The sequence below is a fragment of the Melospiza melodia genome, chromosome 29 (assembly GCF_035770615.1).
Source record: "Melospiza melodia melodia isolate bMelMel2 chromosome 29, bMelMel2.pri, whole genome shotgun sequence".
Lineage (NCBI taxonomy): Eukaryota > Metazoa > Chordata > Aves > Passeriformes > Passerellidae > Melospiza > Melospiza melodia.
Genome location: NC_086222.1, coordinates 2632669 through 2657081, shown reverse-complemented (window position 1 = coordinate 2657081; position 24413 = coordinate 2632669). Strand labels below are relative to the sequence as shown.

Sequence of the window (24413 nt, the reverse complement as noted above, 5' to 3'; positions counted from 1 at the left end):
AAGGGCCTTAAAAAGGGCTTTGATTGCAGGGAAAACCTTTAGGGAGTAGAGAGATGAAATGGTCCAGGCCAGCCAAAATCCAGGGCTTAGCAATTCCAGTTCTCACAGGGACAACTGTGTCAGCTTCTCCTGTAGCACATGAAGAATGAACCAGCTCTGTGTTTCTTTCCTGAAGCTTGATCAGGAAAAGAGCTTTAAAAAGGGCTTTGACTGCAGGGAAAACCTTTAGGGAGCAGAGAGATGAAGTGGTCCAGGCCAGCCACAATCGAGGGCTTGGCAATTCCAGTTGTCACAGGGTGCATCCTGTGTCCCCCAGCCCTTCAGTTTCTCCATGAAGAATGAGCCAGGTCCTGTTTGCACAGGGCTGAAATGACTTGGTGAGAGCTGGGAGCTGATGTCCTGCCCCAGACAAACAAACAGTGAAGTTAAACAGACCTGGCCAGGCCATCACCTGTCACAGACATCTTTTCAGGAAAAATGTTCTCCTTAGGGTTTTTTCTCCTGAGAAGCTGGGAGGCCTCAGGAACAAAATGCAAACATTGATTATCTGCTGCTGTGGAATGCAACAGGTGCATCTGGGATTGGTCTCATGTGGTTGTTTCTAATTAATGGCCAATCACAGACAGCTGGCTCGGTCAGAGAGTCTCAGCTGCCTTTGTTATCACTCCTTTTCTATTCTATTCTTAGCTTAGCCAGCCTTCTGATGAAATCCTTTCTTCTATTCTTTTAGTATAGTTTTAATGTAATATATATCATAAAATAATAAATCTGCCTTCTGAAACATGGAGTCAGATCCTCGTCTCTCCCCTCATCCTCAGACCCCTGTGATCACTTGTCACACTCACCCCCTGCAGGAGTGCCCCAGGCTCACCTGAGATCCGAATTTGCACCTCCTCCTCCTCCTCCTCTTCCTCGTCCTCCTCCTCCTCCTCCTTCCTGTCCAGCAGCTCGCCGGGGTTCTCGTCGCTGTGAGCTTCCCGAGCATCGAAGAAATGCTCCCCGCTCTCGTCAGCCCCCAGCCCCTCCAGCTCCGAGCTGGAGCCCTCCAGGTTCGTGCTGTCCATGGGCAGGGCGGCGCTGGCAGGGGGCTCGGTGCCCGGCGGCTGCAGGGCATCCCCCGAGGCCGGGCACCGCGCTGCAGTCCGGGCGCCGCGCCTCTCCTCCTCCCCAGTTCTGCCCAGGGCTCTGTCCTCTGCAGCCTGCTGGCGTTTGCTCTCAGCGTTTGGAGTTTGCTCGGTGCCACTCTCCCTCTGGGCTTCCTGGGACACGTTCCTGAACCTGGGCAGGCGCTGTCTGTCCTCCAGGGTGCCCTTCTCAGCCAGGCCCAGCTGCTGCACCAAGAGCTGCTTCAGCAGCCCCACTGCAAGGACAGGCAAGGGTCAGGTGGGAGGGACAGGATTTGGGCTCAAAGTGACCAAAATAACTCAGTTTAGACCCTACAAAGGAGCTCACAGTGGTTATCACAGAGGATTCCAACTTTGGGATCAAAGTGACCAAAATAATTCAAATTTTGACCCTACAAAGGAGCTCACAGTGGTTATCGCAGAGGATTCCAACTTTGGGCTCAAAGTGACCAAAATAACTCAAATTTTGACCCTGCACAGGAGCTCACAGTGGTTATAGCAGGGGATTCCAACTTTGGGCTCAAAGTGACCAAATAACTCAAATTTTGACCCTGCACAGGAGCTCACAGTGGTTATCGCAGAGGATTCCCACTTTGGGCTCAAAGTGACCAAAATAACTCGAATTTTGACCCTGCACAGGAGCTCACAGTGGTTATAGCAGGGGATTCCAACTTTGGGCTCAAAGTGACCAAATAACTCAAATTTTGACCCTGCACAGGAGCTCACAGTGGTTATCGCAGAGGATTCCCACTTTGGGCTCAAAGTGACCAAAATAACTCAAACTTTGACCCTGCACAGGAGCTCAGAGCTGTAGTTATAGCAGGGGATTCCCACTTTGGGCTCAAAGTGACCAAATGGCTCAAATTTTGACCCTACAAAGGGGCTCAGAGCTGTGGTTACAGCAGAGGATTCCAACTTTGGGCTCAAAGTGACCAAATAACTCGAATTTTGACCCTACAAAGGAGCTCACAGTGGTTATAACAGGGGATTCGCACCTCAAGGAAAATGGGAATATTCTGCTCAGGTTTGAAATGACAGCAAAAAAAAAAAACAGGGAAAAAAATCTAAGAAGGGGGGTTTGAGCAGGTTTTAAGAGACAGAAGTGGGGATGTCTCATAGCCCATCTCCTGAGTAAAACCAAATAATTTCCTGCAAAAAGAAAGGGGTTTGGTTCAACCGTCCCCAAAAAGCTTCAGGGCTCAGGGGGTTTGAGCAGATTTTTGGTGGGGATGTCCCAGAGCCCATCTCCTGAGAAAAGAAGTCCCATAGCCCATCCATCTCCTGAGAAAAACCATTTGTGAACACTCCAAAGATCAGTGGTGCTGTCAGACTCAGCTGGTTCTGAACAGGTTCAGAGATCAGGGATGGTTTTTACACTGTATATTAAAAAAAAAAAACATAATTAAATGGACAGCAGCTGGACTCAATGATCCTTCTGGCTCCTCTCCAGCTCAGGATATTCTGTGAGCTCATCACCTCCCTTCCTACCCACCCAAAATCTCTGTTTTTATCATAATATCTGGAAATCCTGCTCCTGCACTAATGGCACCTGACAAACGCAGGCAAAGCTCACAGAGCACAGAAGGGATTAAAGCAGACACAAAGGTCACTCTGACAGAGGTGTGACTCCTTGCTCGGGGTAGGGAAAACAAGGATAAAAATAAATGTATTAAAGGCTCCAGCCTCACTGCCCTGTTTTACCTTACAACATGTCAGGACAAGTTGCATCTCCTTGGAGAAAACCAAAGAAATTGTTTCCAAAAATGATCCTGAGTTTCACCCTGCACGGGAGCTCAGGGGATTCCCACCTCAAGGAAATTGGGAATATTCCACTCAGGTTTGAAATGACAGCAAAAAAAAAAAAAAAAAAAAAAAAAAAAAGGAAAAAAATCTAAGAAACATTTTTTCCCTAAAATTCAATGCAAATTTATGCCTGGTTGAACTTCAACCCACATTCCTTTAGCTCCCAAATTATCCCAAGCAAACACTTCATAATAGGGACATATTGTTCCAAACAAAAACGTGCTGCTGTCAAGAGCCACAGATTGTTCCTCCTCACCACAAAACGCTCCTGCAACACCCAAAAAAAGCAGTGATGTCACACAGCAGAGCTGTCACTCAGCTCAGGCTCCTGTCACAATGTTGGAGAGCTGCTCTTTTAACTCTCAGCACTCAGGAGACGCTGAAGGGTCACTAAAATTGTCCTTACACACCCCCAGACTGAGATTATTTTAGTTCTGGTCTCTTAAAACAAGTACCAAGAATATCTGGGCAATATTCAGAACTGGAAAAGAACTTTAAATCCTCTGAGAAGGAGAATCAATGGAATTAAAGCTCTGAGATAACTCTGGGAACTGTCATTGCTTGGACAGAGGGATGGAAAAGGCAATTGGGGCCAAGGATGAGAGAGTTCTGCATTTTGGTAAAAGCAAATATTGCACAGACTCTTCCCTCCAAGTACAGCTGAGGGACTTTGTGTCCCTTCCAGAGTTGCCAAGGACAGATCTGTGCATTAATGAATTCATTGAAATTTCAGGGAGTTATATTTAGGAGTTGCACTGCCAGAGCTGATCCAGCAGGTTGCACAGCCCTGCATTCCTCCTCTGAAAGGAGAGCAGAAGAAATTATAAAAAACCTTAAAAACAATCTCAAACAATGATTTGTCCATCAGGAAAAGTTCTCAACACACACAAGTGTTGATCTAAATTAAACCAAATTAAACTCAGGAAATCTGAGCCTGGGCTTTGGATGTAAGTGAGCTGAACAATTTGCAGAATTTTACAGAAAACAAAAAGGAAAATTGCATTCTGCAACACAAGCAAGCTCTCCAGTTCTGCTCCAGTGCTACAGGAATAAGGCCAGGGCTGAGTGCCTTGCCTTTAAAAACTGCTGACCAGCAATGGCACTGTGCACCGAGTTCTGCAATATAATTTTGCCATCAGAGCACTCCATGGATGGTAGAAATTCATGATCAGCCTCGTTTGATACAGAAAACCCCAGAAAAACCAGGAGATGCCTGAATCCCAGGGAAGGGAGAGTGCATGAATCCACAACTCCTGGCTGCCACATCCCTTCTGTGTGAAACCCAGCCCAGGGGGGTGGAAAATGGGTGGAAATTGCAGGGGGGTACTCACAGTTCCTCAGGGCATCCCGTGCCCACTGCCCCTCTGGCACCGAGGCTGAGCTGCAGCCAGAGGAGTCCTTGAGTGCCAGCTCTGCCTGCTGCCCCTTCTCAAACTGCCCCTCAGCCCCCAGCAGCCCCTCCACCTTGGCCTTCTCAGACATGATGGGCGAGGAGGACTGAGGGTTCAGTATCAAGGGAGACTCCAGGCCCAGGTCTTTGTCTGGAGGACAGAAAACAAAAATTCAGGTGAAGCAACAATGGTAAAGCTGCAGAAAATTCCACTCTGGAAACACTAAGATTCTTCAGCTACAAGGCCAGTTCTTGCCAGGGTTTATAAATCAGACGGGAATGGTAAAAGATGCATTTCCAAGAGGTTCAGCATCGCTTCTCTGAATGACTTATAAAGAAATCATCCCTTTCCAGAACAATCTCAAAGCTGCCCCAGGATCCCCAATGCCTCAGGACTATGGCTGGGCACATCAGCACTCCCTGGAGCAAATCTCCTGCTCCTTTTCCCTGAATTCCTGCTTTACCTGGGCTCTGCAGGCTGCTGGCAGGAATGTCATGCTGCTCCTTGAGCTTCTGCTGCTCCTCTTCCTCACGCTCCTCTCTGCAGGGAGGGAAGCACAAACACATCCTCTCGGTCAGCCTCATCTGCAGCACAATCCATGCTTTGCAGGGCAGTTTTTAAACAGGAAAAGGGGTGCTGGAGAAGGAAAAATCAGCTTTTCTTCCTCCTGCAGATTTGACTTACTCGCCAGGGCCTGACTGAGGCAGGGGGATCACTCTCCTGCTGCTCCCCATCTTCACAGTTCCTGCCATCTGAGCTATAAGGTCCTGCCAGCTGCAGCAGAAACAGCAAATAAAACCATGCAGCAAGTGAGGCAGAACGAGAATTTCTCTATTTAATCCTCTTAAACCCAGCTGATATTATCATTGCTTTTTTTACCAAAAAGAAATGTCTTTTTTTTTTTAAGTTCTGTTACACTCAGTCCCCTCAGGAGCAGCCTGAAATCACCACAGGTGAAAGCTCAGCTCACCTGGATGCTCTTCAGCAGACAGAAATGATAGACAGGACCTTATCACTTGTCAGATCAAGCAGTTAATTGATATATAAATACATGAAAAAGCATTATTTCATCACTGAAGGGTACAGATGCAACAACAGGCATGTATCCCATAAACACATCTGTGCCTGGGTATTCTTTAGGAGAAAAGAGTTTCTCCCAATGAAGCTTTCAGCCATGGAATCCAATTCCTGCACTGGGGTGTTTGTGACGCCAGAATGTAAATCTGCCAAGATCTCTGGTGCTGCATGGAGATGCAGGATTATTTCTGTGGCTGATCTGGCAGTCAGGGCCAAAAAAACCAGAATTTTAAGGGTAAATAAAAACATTTTGGAGGTCAGGACAGTCTGGAGTGAGCCAGCTGGGAGGGACTATCCGCAGATGCTTACAGAGGCCACAAGACCTACAACTTACAGAGACCACGAGATTCCAGCTGAATTTAGAGAAGGAACTCAGGGAATTCATGGGGTAAAAGGTCTCTGAGGTACAACACAGCCAGCAGCAGCTGGAATTTGCCCAGGACTTACACATTCTTCTCTGAGACAGTCTGTGCCACCAGCTCGTAGATGTGAGCCCCCGTCGCCGACATGGAGATGACAAAGAAAGCTTTGTTATCTGCACCAACACAGAAAAGGGAACTGAAACTTCCCAAAAATTCACAAATTCACTTCTCATTTCCCCAAAACCCCAGCCCAAAGCAAGGAAAAAGTCCTTGAGATAACTTGCCAACACTAATACAAAAACACTGACCTTGTCCTATCAAAATGTGCCCTCAAAGGGAAAAAACCCATTTTGAAAAAGCTCCATTTCTCCTCTTTTTCCTTCTAATAATTTCCAAAGTGCTTTTCCTCTAACACAATCAGAGTACTTTCATTTAGAAGTCTATTTAAAACTCAAGCAAATGCCTATTACTGATGCAAAGAAGTTAAACAGCTCATCCATACTAAGCACGATGTTGGACAACCAAGAATTAAGCCTACGCAGTTTTCCATGTTCTGCTCTGCGAATCTACACAAAATCATCTTCCTCAACTGAGCTAATCTTTATTTTTGGCTTCTCTTTTTGCTTCCTCAGTGGGTTGCACTGACCTGTGGCCACCTGGCGAACCAGCACAGTGTTGAGTTTGATGATGGGGCTGAAGGTGTGCTTGCTGTCAGCTGTGGATGCCAGGATCTTGCTGTGGCACTTCAGCACCAGTTTGTCATCTTGTTTCTGCAGCAGCACCAGGATGTCCTCCAGCAGCAGAGTGTACAGATCTGCCCAGAATGCAAAAAAAAAAAAAAAAAAAAAAAAAAAAAAAAAGCCCAGAATGAGTTAAAAGATGAAAGCAGAAAGCTGCATTTCTGATTGCTCATGCAGAGGCAGCAATCAGTGCTGTGCCATTCCAGGCAAAGCTTGCAAATCTTCCTGGTGAAAACTCCAGCAGAAAGCTACAGATGGAACTGGATCAGCTCATGACTGACTGCTGTGTCCCTGCACGGCCCTAATGATACTCCAGCACTTTTCACAACTGACAAAAATAATTTAATCAGCTCAGAGGAGCACACAGGCATTATTAGGGGTGGCACAAGAAGCATAATTGGGAGCTGCAGCAGAGCTTTTCCCTGCTCTCCTTCCCAGCAAACTCAGGCAGAGCCAGGGGACGGGGGATGGCCCAGACTCACCGATGGTTTTGTCACGATTCACCTTCCAGGTCAAGGGCCCTTCATGGAGCATTTTCCTCTTTGTTAGATCCAGGTTCTGTCACCAGAGGAAAGAAAATAAAATTAAAATTTCCATGGAAGCAAGTCATGATAAAACACAGGAATGCCAGAGGGACTCCAGTTTGGAGCTAAGCAGCTAAACCCAGAAACACAGAGCAGGGAACACACAATCCTGTCAGAGATGCTGTTTATCACTTTTCCTCTTCCTCTGCTCTTTTCCACACGCCAAGTGCCACAGAGAGGGGAATTCTGCCACCAAGTCAAGCTCCTGGGGCATTGGGATGTCACCTGTTTCCTAGGAGGAGTTTTTCCAATCCCCCACACTCAGCTCCAGCATTACAACTGATTAATGCTGCAGCACTAGATTTGCAAGTCAAGTGTGCCTACAAATTATTTACAAATCATCCCCCTGATCTGACAGGCTTTGTAATGTCAATGGATTCTTCAGGCACTTCAGTGCCTGTGACATTTAGATCTGCAGGCAAGCAGAAGTGACAATTTTCACAATTCATCCCTTCCCAGTCTCAGAGTCTGCAATCAATGACAGCGAGATTTTGGAGCTGCCAAAAGTTCTTCCTTCCCTTGCTCAATGCTTGCAGGTTTATTTGGGGAAGGATACATGACACAGTTTTATAGAAAAGTTGGGGTTTTTTTAATTCACACTGACTTTGAGGGAGATGGGGAATAAACCAGCAGGTGACCAGCTTCCAACAAAACTGCAAAGATTTACAGGAGCCATGGAAAAGAATATTTTTAATACTGGACTTCAGGCTTTATTTGGCTGTGTGGAACTCACACATTTTTGTACAAGCTCTCCTTTTAAAGCCATTTCCATTGTTACACCTCAGGGCTCTCCAAGGCCTCCCCAGCTCCAACAGCACCACTAAGAGATGCACTCACATGAGATAAATACCCACAATAATCTCATTATCCATCAGAAATCTCTTCTGGGATACAGTGCTTGAGCTTGCAGGCCATAAAGCTTTGTTGCACAGAGCTGACAAGCTCCATCAGCACCATGATGTGCAGAACTGAGCTGTTAGAGCCACAGCAATCTTCAGGAAGGTGGGAAAACTCACATTTTCTGAGACTAAATTGTTTTCATTTTCAAACAGAAATATTTATCTCCAAAGACCACTCGAGTGTGCACCAGGAGAAGCACAAAGTGAACGCAAACTCCATTCAAACAGGGCTGGATTCAATGCTCCCACTCACCCTGAACTCATCCATCATGGGATCCTCGGACTGCTTCAAGTAGGAGAGGTCGAGTCTCCGCTGATAATCCTCCAGGTGCTGCAGGAAATGCAAGGAAATGTCAGAACTGCCCAGGGTGGAGCACAGGAAATGCAAGAAATTGTCACTTGGAGCAGCAGAAATACCCAGAGTGCAGGAAATGCAAGGAAATGTCACTTGGAGCAGCAAAACTGCCCAGAATGGAGTGCAGGAAATGCAAGGAAATCTCAGAAATGCCCAGAGTGCAGGAAATGCAAGGAAATGTCACTGGGAGCAGCAGAACTGAAAAGAATGCAGGAAATGCAAGGAAATATCACTTGGAGCAGCAGAAATACCCAGAGTGCAGCTGCCCTGCTGTGCCCAGCCCTGGGTGCTCACCCTGGCCCCTCACCTGTTTGTTCTCTGACTCTTTGACAGCCTGGTTGACGTGGTTGAGGATCTGGCGACAGTGATCTGCCGCTTTCTTGACTTTCTCCTTCTCCTCAGGCAGCTCTGCAAGAACAACACAAAGTGGGACGGTGCTCCCAGCCAGGCCTGCATTTTGTCCTCAAACTGGACAAAAAGGAGTTAAACTCACAGAGGAGTCACCAACAAAAGCAGTGCAATAATGACAAAAATGAGATTTGTCGGGAGAGAATTGATTGTGACCTGCACATCATTACAACACACTGCAATTGTTCCTCTCCCTTTTTTAGGGCCTTGTGACAACTACTCACAATAATCGGAGAGACCTAAAATCCTTATAAAATCCTTATAAAATCCTCACTAAGAGTGCAGGCACAGGTGAACCCATCAATTCTCCCCAGCAGCAGCAGCAGCAGGCACACTGAGAATTCACTTAACAGGAACATCACCCAGTACATCAAAGATAATGGAGTATCACATGCTCTCCTAATTAGGATTAGAGGGAACTTGTAGCTGCAGTCTATTTTTATGAGTAATGAAATTACCCTGCAGCAGGTATCAGATAGTAAAGCTGGGAAGGCATTTTGTGCTGTTATTTATCACATTTTTACCTGTTGTGCTGGAAGTATCTTTCAGTGTAACAGATCCTAATTAAACCCCACCCTCTGCAAGAGCATGGGGACATTCTGTGCTGCTTTAGAGCTTTGATAGAGTCACTTATTTCACACTGAATGTCCTTTTTATTTTCCTAAGGAGGAACCAACACTGGTTTTTTATTTTTATTATTATTTTTACACCTCCTGTGCAGACAGCAGCAGTGAGGTCGCAATGCAAACAGAGACACATAAAATTAAAGTGTTATTTAACAGATTTACCTAAAAAACCTGCTGAGATGGGTGTCTGTCACAGACATCTTTTATGAAAAATCCTTTCCTTGGGATTTTTCCTCCTCAGAAGCTAAGAGGCCTCAGGAACAAAATGTAAACAATGATTATCTGCTGCTGTGGAATGCAACAGGTGCATCTGTGATTGGTCTCATGTGGTTGTTTCTAATTAATGGCCAATCACAGTCAGCTGGCTTGGACAAAGAGCCAAGCCACAAACCTTTGTTATCATTCTTTCTTTTTCTATTCTTAGCCAGCCTTCTGATTAACTTTTTCTTCTATTCTTTTAGTATAGTTTTAATTAATATATATCATAAAATAATAAATCAGCCTTCTGAACATGGAGTCAGATCCTCGTCTCTTCCCTCATCCTCAGACCCCTGTGAACACCATCACAGGTGCCCAAACCCCAGTGGCAAGGCTTTACCTGTGTATTTAGCAATGTTATCCAGCAGAAGGGGGTATTTCGTCAACCTCTGCATCTCTGTGGGGATGATATCCTTGAGCTGCAGCCGCCGGCACAGGGGATTGCTCTCGGCATCCTAAATTCCAACAGCACAATATCTGCATTTGTCATTTTTATTAAGGCCATAATTACCTGAATGCACAACATCTATTCATCACTTAAACATCTATTGCTTCACTTTCCAGTAATTAAATACAAGACAAGAGATGCCAAGATCTATCACTCAGACAACGCATCCCCTCTCCATCTGCAATTACCCAGAGGAAAAGCTCATCACGGCAGCAGTGCCTTCCTCCCCTCATTACTCCCCATGGGCATGGGCCCATCCCCAATCCATCTCAGTCAGCAGCTCCCAGGGAACACATCACTTTGGGCTTTCACAGCGCAGCAAAACTCGGGATATTCGTCAAGATAATCTGCCCTGTACTCCCAGAGCTCCTCCCAGGCTGTGCTAATGGAGATAACGTTCTGCAAATGCTACACGGACCCAAATCCCACCCCTGGCAGGCAGAGCAGCTGTGCAGCATCTGCCTCCTGCTCCTGGCACTCTGCCCAATGGGATTTGGGATCCTGGGGCAGCAGGAATCTCAGGGGAGGTGGCATCTCCTGCCTGGGACACGGTGCTGCCCTGCATTCCATCCGTGCCGCCCAGAACTGAGGGCTCCTCCCTGCAGAAACCACCAGGAGAGATAAATACAGTGCTGGACGTGGTCCTCAGATGAAGGCATTGTTAGGCATGACGTCATTAATTAATGTAATTAATTATCAGAATTTTATCTAGGAGGATTCATTGGGCTGTGCTGAGGTTACTCCAAGCCTGGCGGAGAAAACTCAAAAGCCTGGTGGAGAGAACTCAGAGCTTAGGGGAAAAAACTCAGATTTTGGTGAAAAACTTAAAGCCTGGTAGAGAAAACTCAAAAGCCTGGTGAAAAACACAGAGGCTGGAGGAGAAAACTCAAAGCCTGATGGAGGCAACTCAAAGCTTGGTGGAGAAAAGTCAAAAACCCAGTGGAGAAACTGAGAGCTTAGGTGGAAAAAACTCAAAGTTTGGTGAAAAACTCAAGGCCTGGTGGAGAAAAACTCAAAACCTGATGGTGAAAAACTCAAACCCTGGGGGCGAAAAACTCAAAGCTTGGAGAAGAAAACTTGGGGAAAAAATTCAGAGTGTGGTGAAAAACTCAAGGCTTGGAGAAGAAAACTCAAAGCCTGGTGAGAAACTCCAAGCCCTGTGGCAAACCCACCTGCACGAAGGTCTGGAAGCGCGAGTCCTTCTTCTGGCGGGACTTGATGACCTCCAGAGCGAAGGGCTGGTTGCTGCAGAAGGTGGCAGTGGCAAGTTTCAGCTTCTCCTCTGCTGCTCCACTAAACTGTGCCAGAAAGCCAAAAAAGCCAAGTTTAGACAGGCTGGAGCTCAGCACGAGGCGCCCTCAGCAGGCAGAGCCACACGGGACTGGGGTCACCAGGGAACAAAGGAATTATTGACAAAAATGAGGAGGCATTTCTGCCCTGGTTTAAGGGTTTGTCTTCCCAAACTCTTCAGTTCTCCTGAATCCAGCCCTCCCACATCACAGAATCCCAGCCTGGTCTGGGTTCAAAGGGTTTTTAAAGCTCATCCCCATCATGGGCCAGGACATCCTTGAACACTTCCAGGACTGGGGCAGCCAAATCACTCCATAAAGATCTCAAAAGTGAAGTCTGCAGCAGCACTACAAACTCCAAATTTATACATTCTAAGATTAGAAATCAGTATTTCTGATTTTTTTTAAACTGCACCACAGGCAACACCAGGCTCACACTTCAGTGTTACCGAAATAAATCGTGCCACTACATTTCTCAAAATCCCACTCTCACCTTTATGTACCCAAAGTACCTTTCTGTTCTACCCACACATCTTTAGGATATTATTCTTGTGCCTTAAATGACTCCTATTCCAGTCAGATGAAAATCCTCTGAGCTCCTCCTGCTTTCCTTCCCCCCTCATCCTCCAGCTCTGTTTTGGCTCCAGAACTCACAGCCCCTTCAGTTCCCATTGCTGGGAATTACCTCCTCCAACCTCTGGCTCTGTTGGTCATTCCATGACATAATTTTTTCAAATGTAAGAAATATTAAAAGAATTTTACCCAGGAGAGCAAATCTTCCCCAATTTGGCCAATGACAGAAGTCTCGTTCCGTTTTCGGACAGATTTCATCTGATCGTTCAGTGCAACTTAAAAACAAGGGAAAAAAAGGTAAATTTTATTAATAGTGGTCAAAATGCTGGCTTAATTTCCAGCAATTAACATAAAAGCTGTTCTAGGAGATCAGATTTGAAATAATTTTAATTAGCTAATAAACAGCATCCTGCAACTTAATAAATTTAGGATATCTAATGAAATGTGATGTAACTCCTCAGCACTTGTGTCTCACCTGGCTTCAAAGGACCCCTAAGAACCATTCCAAACTCATCTTTTCTGAGGCTCAATATCATTTTTCTATCAACAGAAATAATTAGGAAGCCAGAAAACCACACAACTGATGATTCAGCGGCTGAAATTCCTACTGTGAGCAGTCCTAAACAACGAGGAAGGGCCACTCTTCACCAACAGACATCAATCTTTATAAATCTGTTTTCTGCTCTCCTCAGGAGCAGTTGTACCATCAAACCCTGGCTCATAAAGCTCACTGCTCTTTTATCAAGCATGAATCAACACAGATAAGGAAAAGGGACACTGGACACACGATTCCTTATCAAAATATCTTTGTGAATCAGAAACGGAAAAAGTGAGAGCAAAAGCAAGCCCAGCAAAGTGTCCTAAAGAATTCTGCTCCATCTCAAATATTGGGTGAAGCTGCCTCATGTTCCACCACCCTTCAGAAACAAAAAGACATCAATCTTTATAAATCTGTTTTCTGCTCTCCTCAGGAGCAGTTGTACCATCTCAAACCCTGGCTCATAAAGCTCATTGCTCTTTTATCAAGCATGAATCAACACAGAAAAGGAACACTGGACACATGATTCCTTATCAAAATATCTTTGTGAATCAGAGATGGAACAAGTGTGAACAAAATCAAGCCCAGGGCAGTGTTGAAAAAATCCTGAAGAATTCTGCTCTATCTCAAGCACTGAGCGAAGCTGCCTCATATTCCAGGGTCCCTTTGCTTCAATTTTTCAGCCACTGGAAGCCCAAACTGCAGCGTCCAGCTGCTCCTACCGTGCAGCCCAAGGATGTCCTCGAGGTTGGAGAAGATTTTCCTCTTGTCACTGGAGCTGAGGATGCCCTCCCTGGTGACCCTCTGGTAGAAGACGTTGTGCAGGACCTTCAGTGTGCGCACGTGGGCTCGCTCCGTGTAGAACAGCTCTGGGGACACAGGGAGAGCAGGATGTGTCACAGGGCAGCTCAGAGCAGGGCCCCTGTGAGATTTCAGCACCTCAGGACTGAGGTGCAGAGTGACTGAGACCACCCTTGGGGGGCTCGAGAGTTTTAGAATGTTGTTAGAAGTGTTTGGTGGTTAGATTTTGATTTTACAAGAGAGATGACATTTGTATGAAGATAAGAAGATTTTACTGAGGTGAATGGTGAAGAGATAAGTTAATTAGACTATAAGATACAGAGTTTAAGATTTTTGTACAAGAGAGTTTAAAGAAGTAAGATAGAAGAATTGAGGCGTGTCTTATTCTTCTTCTTCTTCTTCTTAGTTTCTATCTTTTGTAGTGATGTTGGCACTTTGAGATTGGTTATTACTAAAAGTGTATTAGTTAATAAGGGTAAAAAGTATTGGAGAAAAATGATAAATATTGTATATGCAATTTTGAGTATAAAGATAAGTAATTGCTTTGGGGGTTTTTAGAGTGTGCTCATAGTTGGTTGTTGTGCAGACTTCTGTTGGGCTAAGAGAAAATCTTTTAGATAAACAATTAATAAACATTGAGATTGAGAAAAGATTTGAAGCTTCTTTTTATTTTTTGAAGTGTGGGCTGTTTAAGGTTACTTTGGGTTTTTTTAAGTTATTTAAACAACTGAGAAACTAGCAAGTGGCGTCTCTGAATGAGTTCGACTGCAGCATTTCCCTCCCTGGTCCATATCCCAGCCCCTGCTGTAATTCCATGTTTGGAAAATTCCATCGTTTACCCCAAACAAACAGCTCTGAGCTCACAAATCCATGCAGGGGCTTCTGTTGAAGTTTGGAGCAGCATTTCCATCACCTGCTTGCCAAAAAACCAAGCTTTTCTCGTTGTCTTTAACAGAACATATTAAAAACCTGGCCGTTCAGCGCCTTAATATTTAATAACCACTTGATATTGTTTATTTCTCCTCTAAAGACTGGATCAATCTCACCTCAGGTCATTTCTCACTGGATCAATCTCACCTCAGGTCATTTCTCACTGGATCAATCTCACCTCAGGTTATTTCCGAGTAACAAGTATGAGTTTCACAGAACCAAAAGTTCTACAATTCTCCAGCCATTATTTCACAAAAAAAAACCAAAAACTCTAATTGTAAATTTTTAAGAACCTCAAAGCTCCAGGGGAAGGTTTTTCAGCTCTGAGCTTGGCCAGGTAGGACAGAACCCCCATCTCACCATTTATCACTTCCTGACGTTTGATTTCGTAGGGTTTGAGCCCCATCAGCACCTCCCTGCTCACGAGCTGCTGCCAGTTGGGAGGGTCCATGTCCATGTCGAAGTCACAGAGCTCATCCTCACTCTGCACATCTGCAAAGCCAACACTGTCCATCCTGACGGGAGGAGAAAAAAAGAATTAATTCCCATTTCAGAGAAAAGCTGAGTACATCAATCAGCTTTATGAACACACTGTCCCTGCCAGCTGGGGGCTGTTTGATGCCTGAACCTCTGGGCACATTCTCTAATTTTGCCCTTTCCAGATTGACTGTTCTGACAGTGTTTTCATAACCCTCCTTTTAATGACAAAGATCAAATCATTTGCAGTCAGTTAGCAAGGCAGTGAAAAGGGCAGGTTACAGTTTCTTGCCTCAGTCTATCTGCAGGTACAGAACCAACAGCAACACAGGTTGAAAAGGAAAATAGGGATTTCTCTACTCCCTAACCCAACTGCCATCCATTCAAATCAGTGCATACAGCAATCATTCCACTCCACTCACAGATCAAAGGGGTATTTTTGCATCTGATTCACTCCACCTGCCCTACAAATGGCTGCAGTGTCTGATTTCGTGTGTTCTTAAAGAAAAGAGACCATGCGGACAACTGTGCTGCCTCAGAACAAAGAGCACTGCTGCATTCTGCTTCACAACCATCTGAAATCCAAACAAACTCACTCAAGTTCAAACATTTCTAAGCACACTCACTTGCGAAAAGGCTTCGGTGTTCCCATGTCAACCATCCTGCAAGGAAGGAAAGGAATCATTAGGGGGCTTCTCCCTGCTCAGAATGACTTCAGAATGGAGGTCTGAGCTCCAAGGCAGAGCATTCTGTCCCCTTTCCTGACAGTTTTCTATCACAGCAGAGACGAAACCAAAGTTTCCTAATTCTACCAACAATATTTAACACAAAGAATGCCGCTATCATTTTACGCACTAAATTCCAGCAGCCACTGTCACAATGACAAAGGTCACTCTACCATTTTATTTTCCAACCCATTCCAAGCTCTCCTGACTCTCTCCCGAGGCTCCCCCGAGCAGCCAGAGTTACCTCTCAGCCTCTCCCTCCTCCTCCTGCAGGTTTTCCAGAGGAGATGGGAACTCAAAGGTGTTGTTGGGAGTGCGGGGGGTGCCATCCATGGACTCGCTGGCAGGTGGGGCTTCCCCAGGCTGCTTCACACCTGGACACAGCAGAAATGTGAAAGGTGAGGAACCCAGTTAGAGGACACCAGAGAACCTCCCAGCCTCTCCAGAGCCTCCTGATTCCAGCTTCAGAGCTGGAGCAACTCGATTCCCAGGGTGGTTGAGAACAAATCTCAGTGACAAAAGCTTCTGCTGGGTTTTTCCTGTTGGACGATCCAACGCCACGCTGGCAGAACCCACTAACAACCCCTGCTGTTCGTGGGGAAGGTTCCCTAATTGAGGAAAGCTCATTAAGGTGAGGAAGAACAGCTCCAATGACATCAAAGCGTTGCCTAATCAGCCCAGCTCGTTGCACCAGCGCTCTGCACATCCTGCTCACGGCACACAACCTTTACCCACTCTTCACTCCACCCTACCTGCGTCACTGTCCTTGCTGCCCTCTGGGGAGGCAAAGGGCCCCGTGGCCAGGGGGGACATGGGGTTGGCAGGGGGGTAGGGGGTGCCGTCGGTGCCATCGCTGGAGGAGCCGCTCTGCCGCGCCTTGCTGCACTCGGGGGGCTCGGGGCTCACAGAGGAGGCTGTGGGCGAGTGCTTGGGGTGCCTGGGCTTCTGCATCTCCATGGCCCTGCCAACTGCACAGAGAGAATCATCACCACCCTGCTGAAAACACCCCTGCAGCGATGAGGAAAGCAGCAGTGCGGGGTTTGCGCGCCTTCGAAGCTGGGGTTTAACAAGGAGAAGTTTAAAATCACCCAGTTCTACTGAAAATCATTAAATGGTGCTGAAAATCACTCAATCCTACTGAAAAATCACTCAATTCTACTGGAAATCGTTCAGTTCTACTGAAAATCACTCGATGCTGCTGAAAATCACTCAATCCTGCTGAAAATCACCCAGTCCCAATGAAAATCATTCAATTATACAGAAAATCACTCAGTCCTACTGAAAATCACTCAATCTTAATGAAAAGCACTCACTTCTAGAGAAAATCACTCGATCTTACTGAAAATCACACAATTCTACTGAAAATCACTCAGTCCTGCTGAAAAACGCACAATCCTACTGAAAATCACACAGTCCTAACAAAACCCACTCAATTCTAATGAAAATCACTCAGTCTTGCTGAAAATCACTCAATCTTACTGAAAAATCAATCAATCTTACTGAAAATCATTCAGTCCTACTGAAAATCACTCAGTCCTACTGAAAATCATTCAATTCTACTGAAAATCACTCAGTTCTAATGAAAATCACTCAGTCCTAATTACAATCACTCAATTGTAATGAAAAACACTCAATCTTACTGAAAATCACTCAATCCCACCCCAAAATGCCTCAATCCCAGCCAAAATTCCATCCCACAGCCCCTCAGGGTGAGACAGGGCTGGAAGGGAATTGAGACAAGTGGGGTCCAAATTGTGAGGGCTGGGACTGGGTGAGGCAGGATGGGTGGGATGAGGTTTAGGGGGGAAGAGGGATCCTGGCAGGGATTTTGAAGGCAGCAGGGATTTTCTGTGGCTCTCAGGGCACAGGGGTGACATACTGGCACTGCTGTCGTGTCTGCTCGGTCGCCTCGGGGGCCCCAGGATGTTGGGGAAGCCTCTCCTCTTCCCTTTCTCCTCTCCCTCTTTCTCTTTCTTGATGCTTTGCTGCAGAAAAAAAAAGAAAAGCAAAGTCATCACTCACTGCTCCAAATCCAGCTGTTTGCTGAGATTTTAATCAGTTCTTTAAGGGAGAGGACACAAAGCTTCAAAAGGGTTTCACACTGTTTCACCTTTTTGGTTAGCGCAGAACTGCTTGAAATTCTCTTAATGTTTCAAAGGAAGCTGAAATGCTGATGAAAATAAGCAGCTACTGTGACCAGATACACCCCCATGCTGTGGGAGACAAGGGATCACACCCACAGGGATGAAGTTTTGGTGGAAGTACTCATTATATAATTGGAAAAGTGGAGGTGGAAAGGAGAAGAGCTCTCCTGCTTCACCAGCCGGGAGGGTTTGGGTAAATTTCTCCAGAAAAAAGTGAAGTAAACAAGGCAACAGCTTTAATGAGAGCCTCCTGTGGTTCAAGGTTGTGTTCTATGAAATATTCCTCATCCAAAGTTTTAATAACAGCCAAAACAAGGTGAATCAGGGGTAGAGATAAAACAAATCATTCCAATTATTTCCAACTCACTCCTCTACCAACAGATGCAGAACCCAATTTCAGCTCTTAGGTTTGCTGTGCAGCTCAGCAACCCCAGATCCTCTTGAAACACAAAAATCACACCCATTTTTAATTTTTTTAATTGTTTTCCTGCAAAACTGGGGTTGAATTGCACACAAATCCTCTGTGGCCATGGCAGCAGTACCTTGATCTTTGGCAGGAACCCAATCCTGCCCCGTTTCTGCTCCAGGTTCCGAGGCTCCTTCACTTTCACTCCCAGGTGTTTCATGTAGGTGAGGATCACATATTGCATCGTGGAGCTGCCAAACACAGAGAAAACCAGGGAGTTTTAAGGGGAAAATACTGGGAAAATACATTGAGTCAATAAAACTAAGGTCAAGTGCCAAGGTTCTGTCGAGAAGTTCATTTTTATATTAAAGTGATGAAATGAAGGGAAATAAATTCCCAGAGATAACGGGAAGGCTCAGCCAACAGCAGAATTTATAATTTTTTAATTTAAAAATATTTTTATTATTATTTATTAATATTTTCTTACTTATTTTTATTATTTATAGGGGGTTTCGGGTTTTGGTTTTTTTTTTAATTATGGAGTAAATAAAGATAGAATATATGGATAGGGAGGCCCTGGCACAGGTGCCCAGAGAAGCTTCTGGATCCCTGGAAGTTCCGAAGGCCAGGTTGGAGCACCTGGAATAGTGGAAGTTGTCCCTACCCATGGCTGAGGTTGGAATTAAATCATCTTTAAGGTCTCTCCCAACCCAAATCATTCCATGATAAAAGGCACAGAAGCCCAGGAGGTGAAAATACAATTTTGAGAATTACACAGAAGGTCCTAAAATTCTACACTAAAACCATATTTGATGCCACATTATAGCTTTGAGTTATGGTAGAAATAACAGTAAAAGGTGACTGCAAAAAGGAGGAAAAGCTGCTCAGATAAAAACTGAACAGGACAAGGCACACACAGAAAATAAATGCTAGAGCAGATGGACGCAGTTACAACACAAAACAAAAATAAACACAAACTCTCAGTGACAGTAATTTTTAAGATGTGAAACACAGGCAGCAAACATCAGCAGAGAAGAGGCTGGTGCTCTGAATTTCAATGGTTTGTGCCAGGGGATTCAGGAGTTTGCAGAGCAGCCAGGAGAGGGCTGTCGCGCTCCATCTGCACACACAGCCCGAGCTCCCCAGCTCCCATTACCTCTTGTCTTCCTCCAGAGGCTGAGATGTCATCCTAAAAACAAGAAAGGCTTTTAAAATGAAGCTCAAAACCCAATTAACACCCGGTCCCATCCACCCAGAGCATCACTAGTTGTGTTGAAGCGTCCTTTAGAATGTTCAGCAGTCCCAGCAGGGGGAAAAAAATAAAATCAAGAATCAAAAGTGAAGGTACAGCTGTGGAAATTAGATTCAGCCCACATTAAAAAGGGGAAAATAGGTTGTGAAGCTGTTGTTTCTGCAGGAAAAGGGCTCTGATCTAATAATGCACAGCTGACAATAGAAGCATTGCCTGTAATATTTGACAGCAGCCTCCTGGACAAAACAGCTTCCCCTTCTCTCCTGATCCCTCCATTCCATCCTGAGCTTTCCCTTCCCTTCCTTCCCTTTCCCTCCTCAGCCTCCCTTTCCATTCCTTTTTCCTTTCCATTCCTTTTTCCTTTCCATTCCTTTTTCCTTTCCATTCCTTTTTCCTTTCCATTCCTTTTTCCTTTCCATTCCTTTTTCCTTTCCATTCCTTTTTCCTTTCCATTCCTTTTTCCTTTCCATTCCTTTTTCCTTTCCCCTTTCCTTTCCCCTTTCCTTTCCCCTTTCCTTTCCCCTTTCCTTTCCCCTTTCCTTTCCCCTTTCCTTTCCCCTTTCCTTTCCCCTTTCCTTTCCTTTCCTTTCCTTTCCTTTCCTTTCCTTTCCTTTCCTTTCCTTTCCTTTCCTTTCCTTTCCTTTCCTTTCCTTTCCTTTCCTTTCCTTTCCTTTCCTTTCCTTTCCTTTCCTTTCCTTCCCTTCCCTTCCCTTTTCCCCTTCCTTTCCTTTTTCCTTCCAGCTGCCACCACCCGAAACAAACACTCCAACTACACACAGTGACACCAAACCCCACTCCCCAATTCCTCCATCCCTGTTTTCCCCAGCACCTTTAAGGTTATTTTTATTCGCCCCATTGTCCTGTTTGGTGTCACTTACAGGACCTCCTCGATTTTGGCCAGGATCTGCTCTGCACAGCTCCTCTCCTTCTCCACGGCGTTGCGGTCGCGGAGCCGCTCTGCGTCCAGCCTGCTCAGCTCCCCCTCGGCCAGGGTCAGCCCCATGCTCCTCTTCTGCCTGCAAAAGGGCACAGGGAGCATCACCTGCAGCTGGGCATTGCTCAGGGTGTGGCACAGAGGGGTTTTGGGGGTGTTTGGAGGATCTACGTGAGGTTTTTAGGTATGGAAAATTCATCGCTGAGCTTGGCATGGAGCTCTTAGCACTCCGCATGAGAAAGCAAATTGATTATCAACTTCTACTCCATGACTGTGAGAGATCACAGAATTCACAGAGCTCACAGAATTCACAGAATTAACTCACAGAATTCACAGAATCACTGGGTTGGAAGAGACCTTCAAGATCATCGAGTCAAATCCAGCCCCAACCTCTCACCTAAACCCTGGCACCCAGTGCCACATCCAGGCTTTGTTAAACACACCCAGGGATGGGGACTCCACCACCTCCCTCATCCCTGAGAATTCCCAAAATTCCCCCAAATTCACAGAATTCCCAGAATCACAGAATCACTGGGTTGGAAGAGACCTCAAAGATCATCGAGTCCAACCCAGCCCCAGCACCTGAACTAAACCCTGGCACCCAGTGCCACATCCAGGCTTTGTTAAACACACCCAGGGATGGGGACTCCATCATCTCCATGGGCAGAACACCCTTTATCTATAAAGACCCTTTCTGGAAAAAAACTTTTTTCTAATATCCAACCTAAATTTCCCTTGGCCCAGCTTGAGCTCTGTAAAGGTGATTATTCCCTGCCCAAAGGAAAATAGGGACAGGAAAAAAAAAGAAAGATATAAGCTGATTATAAACACAATCAGTGAGAGAGATTTATACAACAAAACCTAAGAAAAAATACTCTGAATATTTCCTCACGGAACTTCCAGGAATGAAGGATCCAAGCTCTAGGATTGCAGCTGATGATTTGATTTAAGGATTGGCCACAGGGTGTATTCCTGGTATGCTCCTATCCAATCCAAGAGGAATTTTATCTCCCTCAGGTTTCCCTGTGCTGGAACACTGACTGAAATCAAATGTGAGTGAAAAGGAAACTCCACAAAGAGCTTTTGGTACCTGAAATCTTCCAGGTTCCTCTGAACCTCTGGGCAGACTTTATCCTGCATGGTCTGGATGAACTGGCGGTGCAGCTCCTCAGGGAGGAGCTCTGGCCTTCTCCTGTCTGGGAGGCAGAAAATTCACAATTATTCCTCTGGGAGCCACCCCCACCTTCAATAAATCACTTCAATAAAGTCATTAATTAATGAATTAACCCACCCTCTGCCCTTCATTCCCACCCTACCTAATTCCAAGGAGATTTCCTCTGGAACTGGGACCTTCAGGTTCTGCAAAAGGAAGGAAAGGATGGGAGAACCCACAGAGAAACCAGCACCCCAAAAAAACCACACAAATCACTCCAAGAAATTCCCTAAAATGCCAAAATCATCCAAGCTGAGCACCTGAGCAAACCATTTATTGCTGGTTTGAAAAGGGAAGACTCTCATGAATATTTTATCATTTTATCATTATCATTTATCATTTATCACAGGATTATTTAAGATGAACATGGGGTACATAAAGCTCTGCTGCAGTTTCTGGGAGTTTAATTCATGACAGCAAAGAATTTTCTCAGCTTTCCAACAGAGACATAAAATTTCCCAATGCTTGGAGCAGCCACATCAATACCCACAGCAATTATTAACTAAAAAAAGTAACACAGAAGAGGCAGAACTTGCTGAATTAAATTATTTCTCCTATCAACAACAAATCCCCTGGGATTTACTTGTTACCAGGCACCTGAGGCCATTCATTCCCCGGTAACAAAAATACTCCAAATTTTTATTGCATTTTTACATTTTATGAAGATATTTATCAAACATTATTCTGATTTTGATTTTTAAAACTGTTTCTTTTGGAGGGCTTTAACCCTCTTAATTTTTCACAGCTCAGGTGAGTGGAGAAAGGTCAAAATCAACTTGCTGGATGGGTAAAAATTAGGAAAACAAAAGGAACCTACTGCAGCTCTGTCCAGGAAAAACTGGTAAAACTCCAGGAAAACACGGCGGGTCTCTTTGGAGTTGGTCTGTTTGTACAGGTCTGTGTAAAGGTAGCACAGCTGTGGGGAACAGGAGGGCAAGGAATGAGGTGAAAACCATGAAAACTCCAACTTTCTTTCCAGATTTGAAGGAATTTAGCAGCGCTGGGTTGAAAGCTTTCCCAGCTCCTCAGAGAGGTGCTCTGGAAATGGGGAGAGAGGGAGCTGGGAGAGGAGCACAGAGAGGGCAAAGCTTCCCTGTAGACAGCTGATCCCACACTTTGGGGTGGAATTAGAGGCTTGCAGAAAATAAATAATTATTTGTAAGCAGCCAAATGTAAAGGGAACAGTTATTTTCACAGTTATTTTTGTGTTATTTTCTTAATCTGAGAGGGAAGGGGCTGGAAGAGGAGCACAGAGAGGACAAAATTTCCCTGCAGACAACTGATCTCACACATTGGGGTGGAATGAGAGACTTTCAGGAGATAAATAACTATTTGTAAGCAGCCAAACATAAAGAGTAAGTTATTTTCACAGTTATTTTTGTGTTTCTCTCTATCTGAAATGGAAGGAGCTGGAAGAGGAGCACAGAGGGGGCAAAATTTCCCAGCAGACAGCTGATCCCACACCTTGGGGTGGAATGAGAGACTTTCAGGAGATAAATAACTATTTGTAAGCAGCCAAATAGAAATGAATCAATTCTTTTTGTGTTTCTCCCTTTATCTGAGGAGATAAATGAGGATTTTTCACCCCAGGCCTGCACAGAGCCTGCATTTCCCTCCTTGCAGTGAGCGCTGCACAAGATCTGGTACATTCTGGTGAAGATCCCCAAACGTGAGGCAGGGAAACAAGGGCAGAGCTTCTCACCAGGGCTGCAGGATCAAACTGGGACACGACGTGGTGCAGGAGCACGGCCAGGTGAGCCGGGCGCGATTTCAGCAGCTCGATGTTCTGGAAGCAGCTGCACTGCCCATTGATCTGCAGGCACAGGAATCACGGAATTATTCACGAATAGCAGAAATGACGGCTAAAATAACGCAGAGGGGATATGTGGGAGCTGGGCTGCTGCGGGAAAAATTTGGGATTTAGGAAAAGTAAAGAACATGAAATGAATTATAAATAAATAGGTTAAAAATGAATTATAAAATGATATAATTAATTAATTATATATATGTGTATATAAAAATCAATATTAATTAAAAATATTTTTATATATATTTATATATATATTTATATATATTAATTATATATAAATAAATACATTTAAAATTAACTAAAATATATAATTTAATGATATAATTTAATTGTATATAAATATAAAATTAGTTATAAATTATATAATTTAATTTTATAATTTACTTAATTATATATAAATTTAAAATTAATTATAAAATTGTATCATTTAATTTTATAATTTAATTATAAAATTAAATATATGTATATAATTAGATTAAATATTAATTAAATATATATAAATATTAAAATATATTATATATAATATATATAATATATACATTATATATAATATATTATATATATTATATATATTATATATATTATATATATATAAAATATATAATATGAAAATACATATTGAAAATAAATATATAAATATTAAAATGTATATATATAACTGTATATAATTATATATAATCATTAAATAGAGATAAATAAGAAACTTACATATATAAAATAATTATAAATATTATATTTAAAAATTAACTATATATAGTTATAGATATAAATTAATTATATATACAATATATAATAATTATATAGAGATAAATTATACAATTATATATATAAATTTTAAATTTATTATAAAAATATATTATTTAATTTTATAATTTAATTAATTATATAGAATTTTTAAAATAATAAATTGAAGTTTGGAGAAGAAAGAAAAATAACAGACCCAGAGATGGATATTTTCATAAATTCCCCAAATATCTCTATTTGGAAAGATCAGCAACAACAGGAATTCCCAAATTCTTATTTCACCATACAAGGAGCACTCAGCAGTTTAGGAACAGGGGAGGAGAATTCTGCTTGGTGGAGGGAAAAAAGGCTAAAAGTCATCCCCACCTTTTGGAATTCAGGACATCCCTCTGGCTGCCCTGGAGTGCCCAGACCCTGCCAGGGGGCTCAGAGACCCTGGCACAGAGCCCAAGCCCCCTGTGACTTTGGTTATGACCCATGGAAAAAATTACCAACCACAAAA

At 44.1% G+C, this 24413-nt stretch overlaps 1 protein-coding gene across 3 annotated transcripts in view; it reads right to left on the bottom strand.

Moving 5' to 3' along the window:
* Positions 1-24413, bottom strand: part of ARHGEF12 (Rho guanine nucleotide exchange factor 12) — an 86274-nt gene that overhangs the window by 5392 nt on the left and 56469 nt on the right. For all 3 annotated transcript variants that reach the window (XM_063178476.1, XM_063178477.1, XM_063178478.1), the window contains 25 exons: positions 23060-23170; positions 22175-22273; positions 21461-21503; positions 21235-21340; positions 20089-20226; positions 19115-19147; positions 18095-18209; positions 17288-17393; positions 16161-16376; positions 15653-15782; positions 15310-15345; positions 14567-14721; positions 13198-13344; positions 12127-12212; positions 11248-11373; positions 9968-10082; positions 8643-8743; positions 8234-8311; positions 6980-7055; positions 6404-6571; positions 5843-5930; positions 5003-5092; positions 4782-4858; positions 4259-4468; positions 872-1360 (listed from right to left, as the gene is read on the bottom strand). In XM_063178476.1, the coding sequence (XP_063034546.1) occupies positions 872-1360; positions 4259-4468; positions 4782-4858; positions 5003-5092; positions 5843-5930; positions 6404-6571; positions 6980-7055; positions 8234-8311; positions 8643-8743; positions 9968-10082; positions 11248-11373; positions 12127-12212; positions 13198-13344; positions 14567-14721; positions 15310-15345; positions 15653-15782; positions 16161-16376; positions 17288-17393; positions 18095-18209; positions 19115-19147; positions 20089-20226; positions 21235-21340; positions 21461-21503; positions 22175-22273; positions 23060-23170 (3139 nt within the window). The remainder of the gene's footprint in view (positions 1-871; positions 1361-4258; positions 4469-4781; positions 4859-5002; positions 5093-5842; positions 5931-6403; positions 6572-6979; positions 7056-8233; positions 8312-8642; positions 8744-9967; positions 10083-11247; positions 11374-12126; positions 12213-13197; positions 13345-14566; positions 14722-15309; positions 15346-15652; positions 15783-16160; positions 16377-17287; positions 17394-18094; positions 18210-19114; positions 19148-20088; positions 20227-21234; positions 21341-21460; positions 21504-22174; positions 22274-23059; positions 23171-24413) is intronic.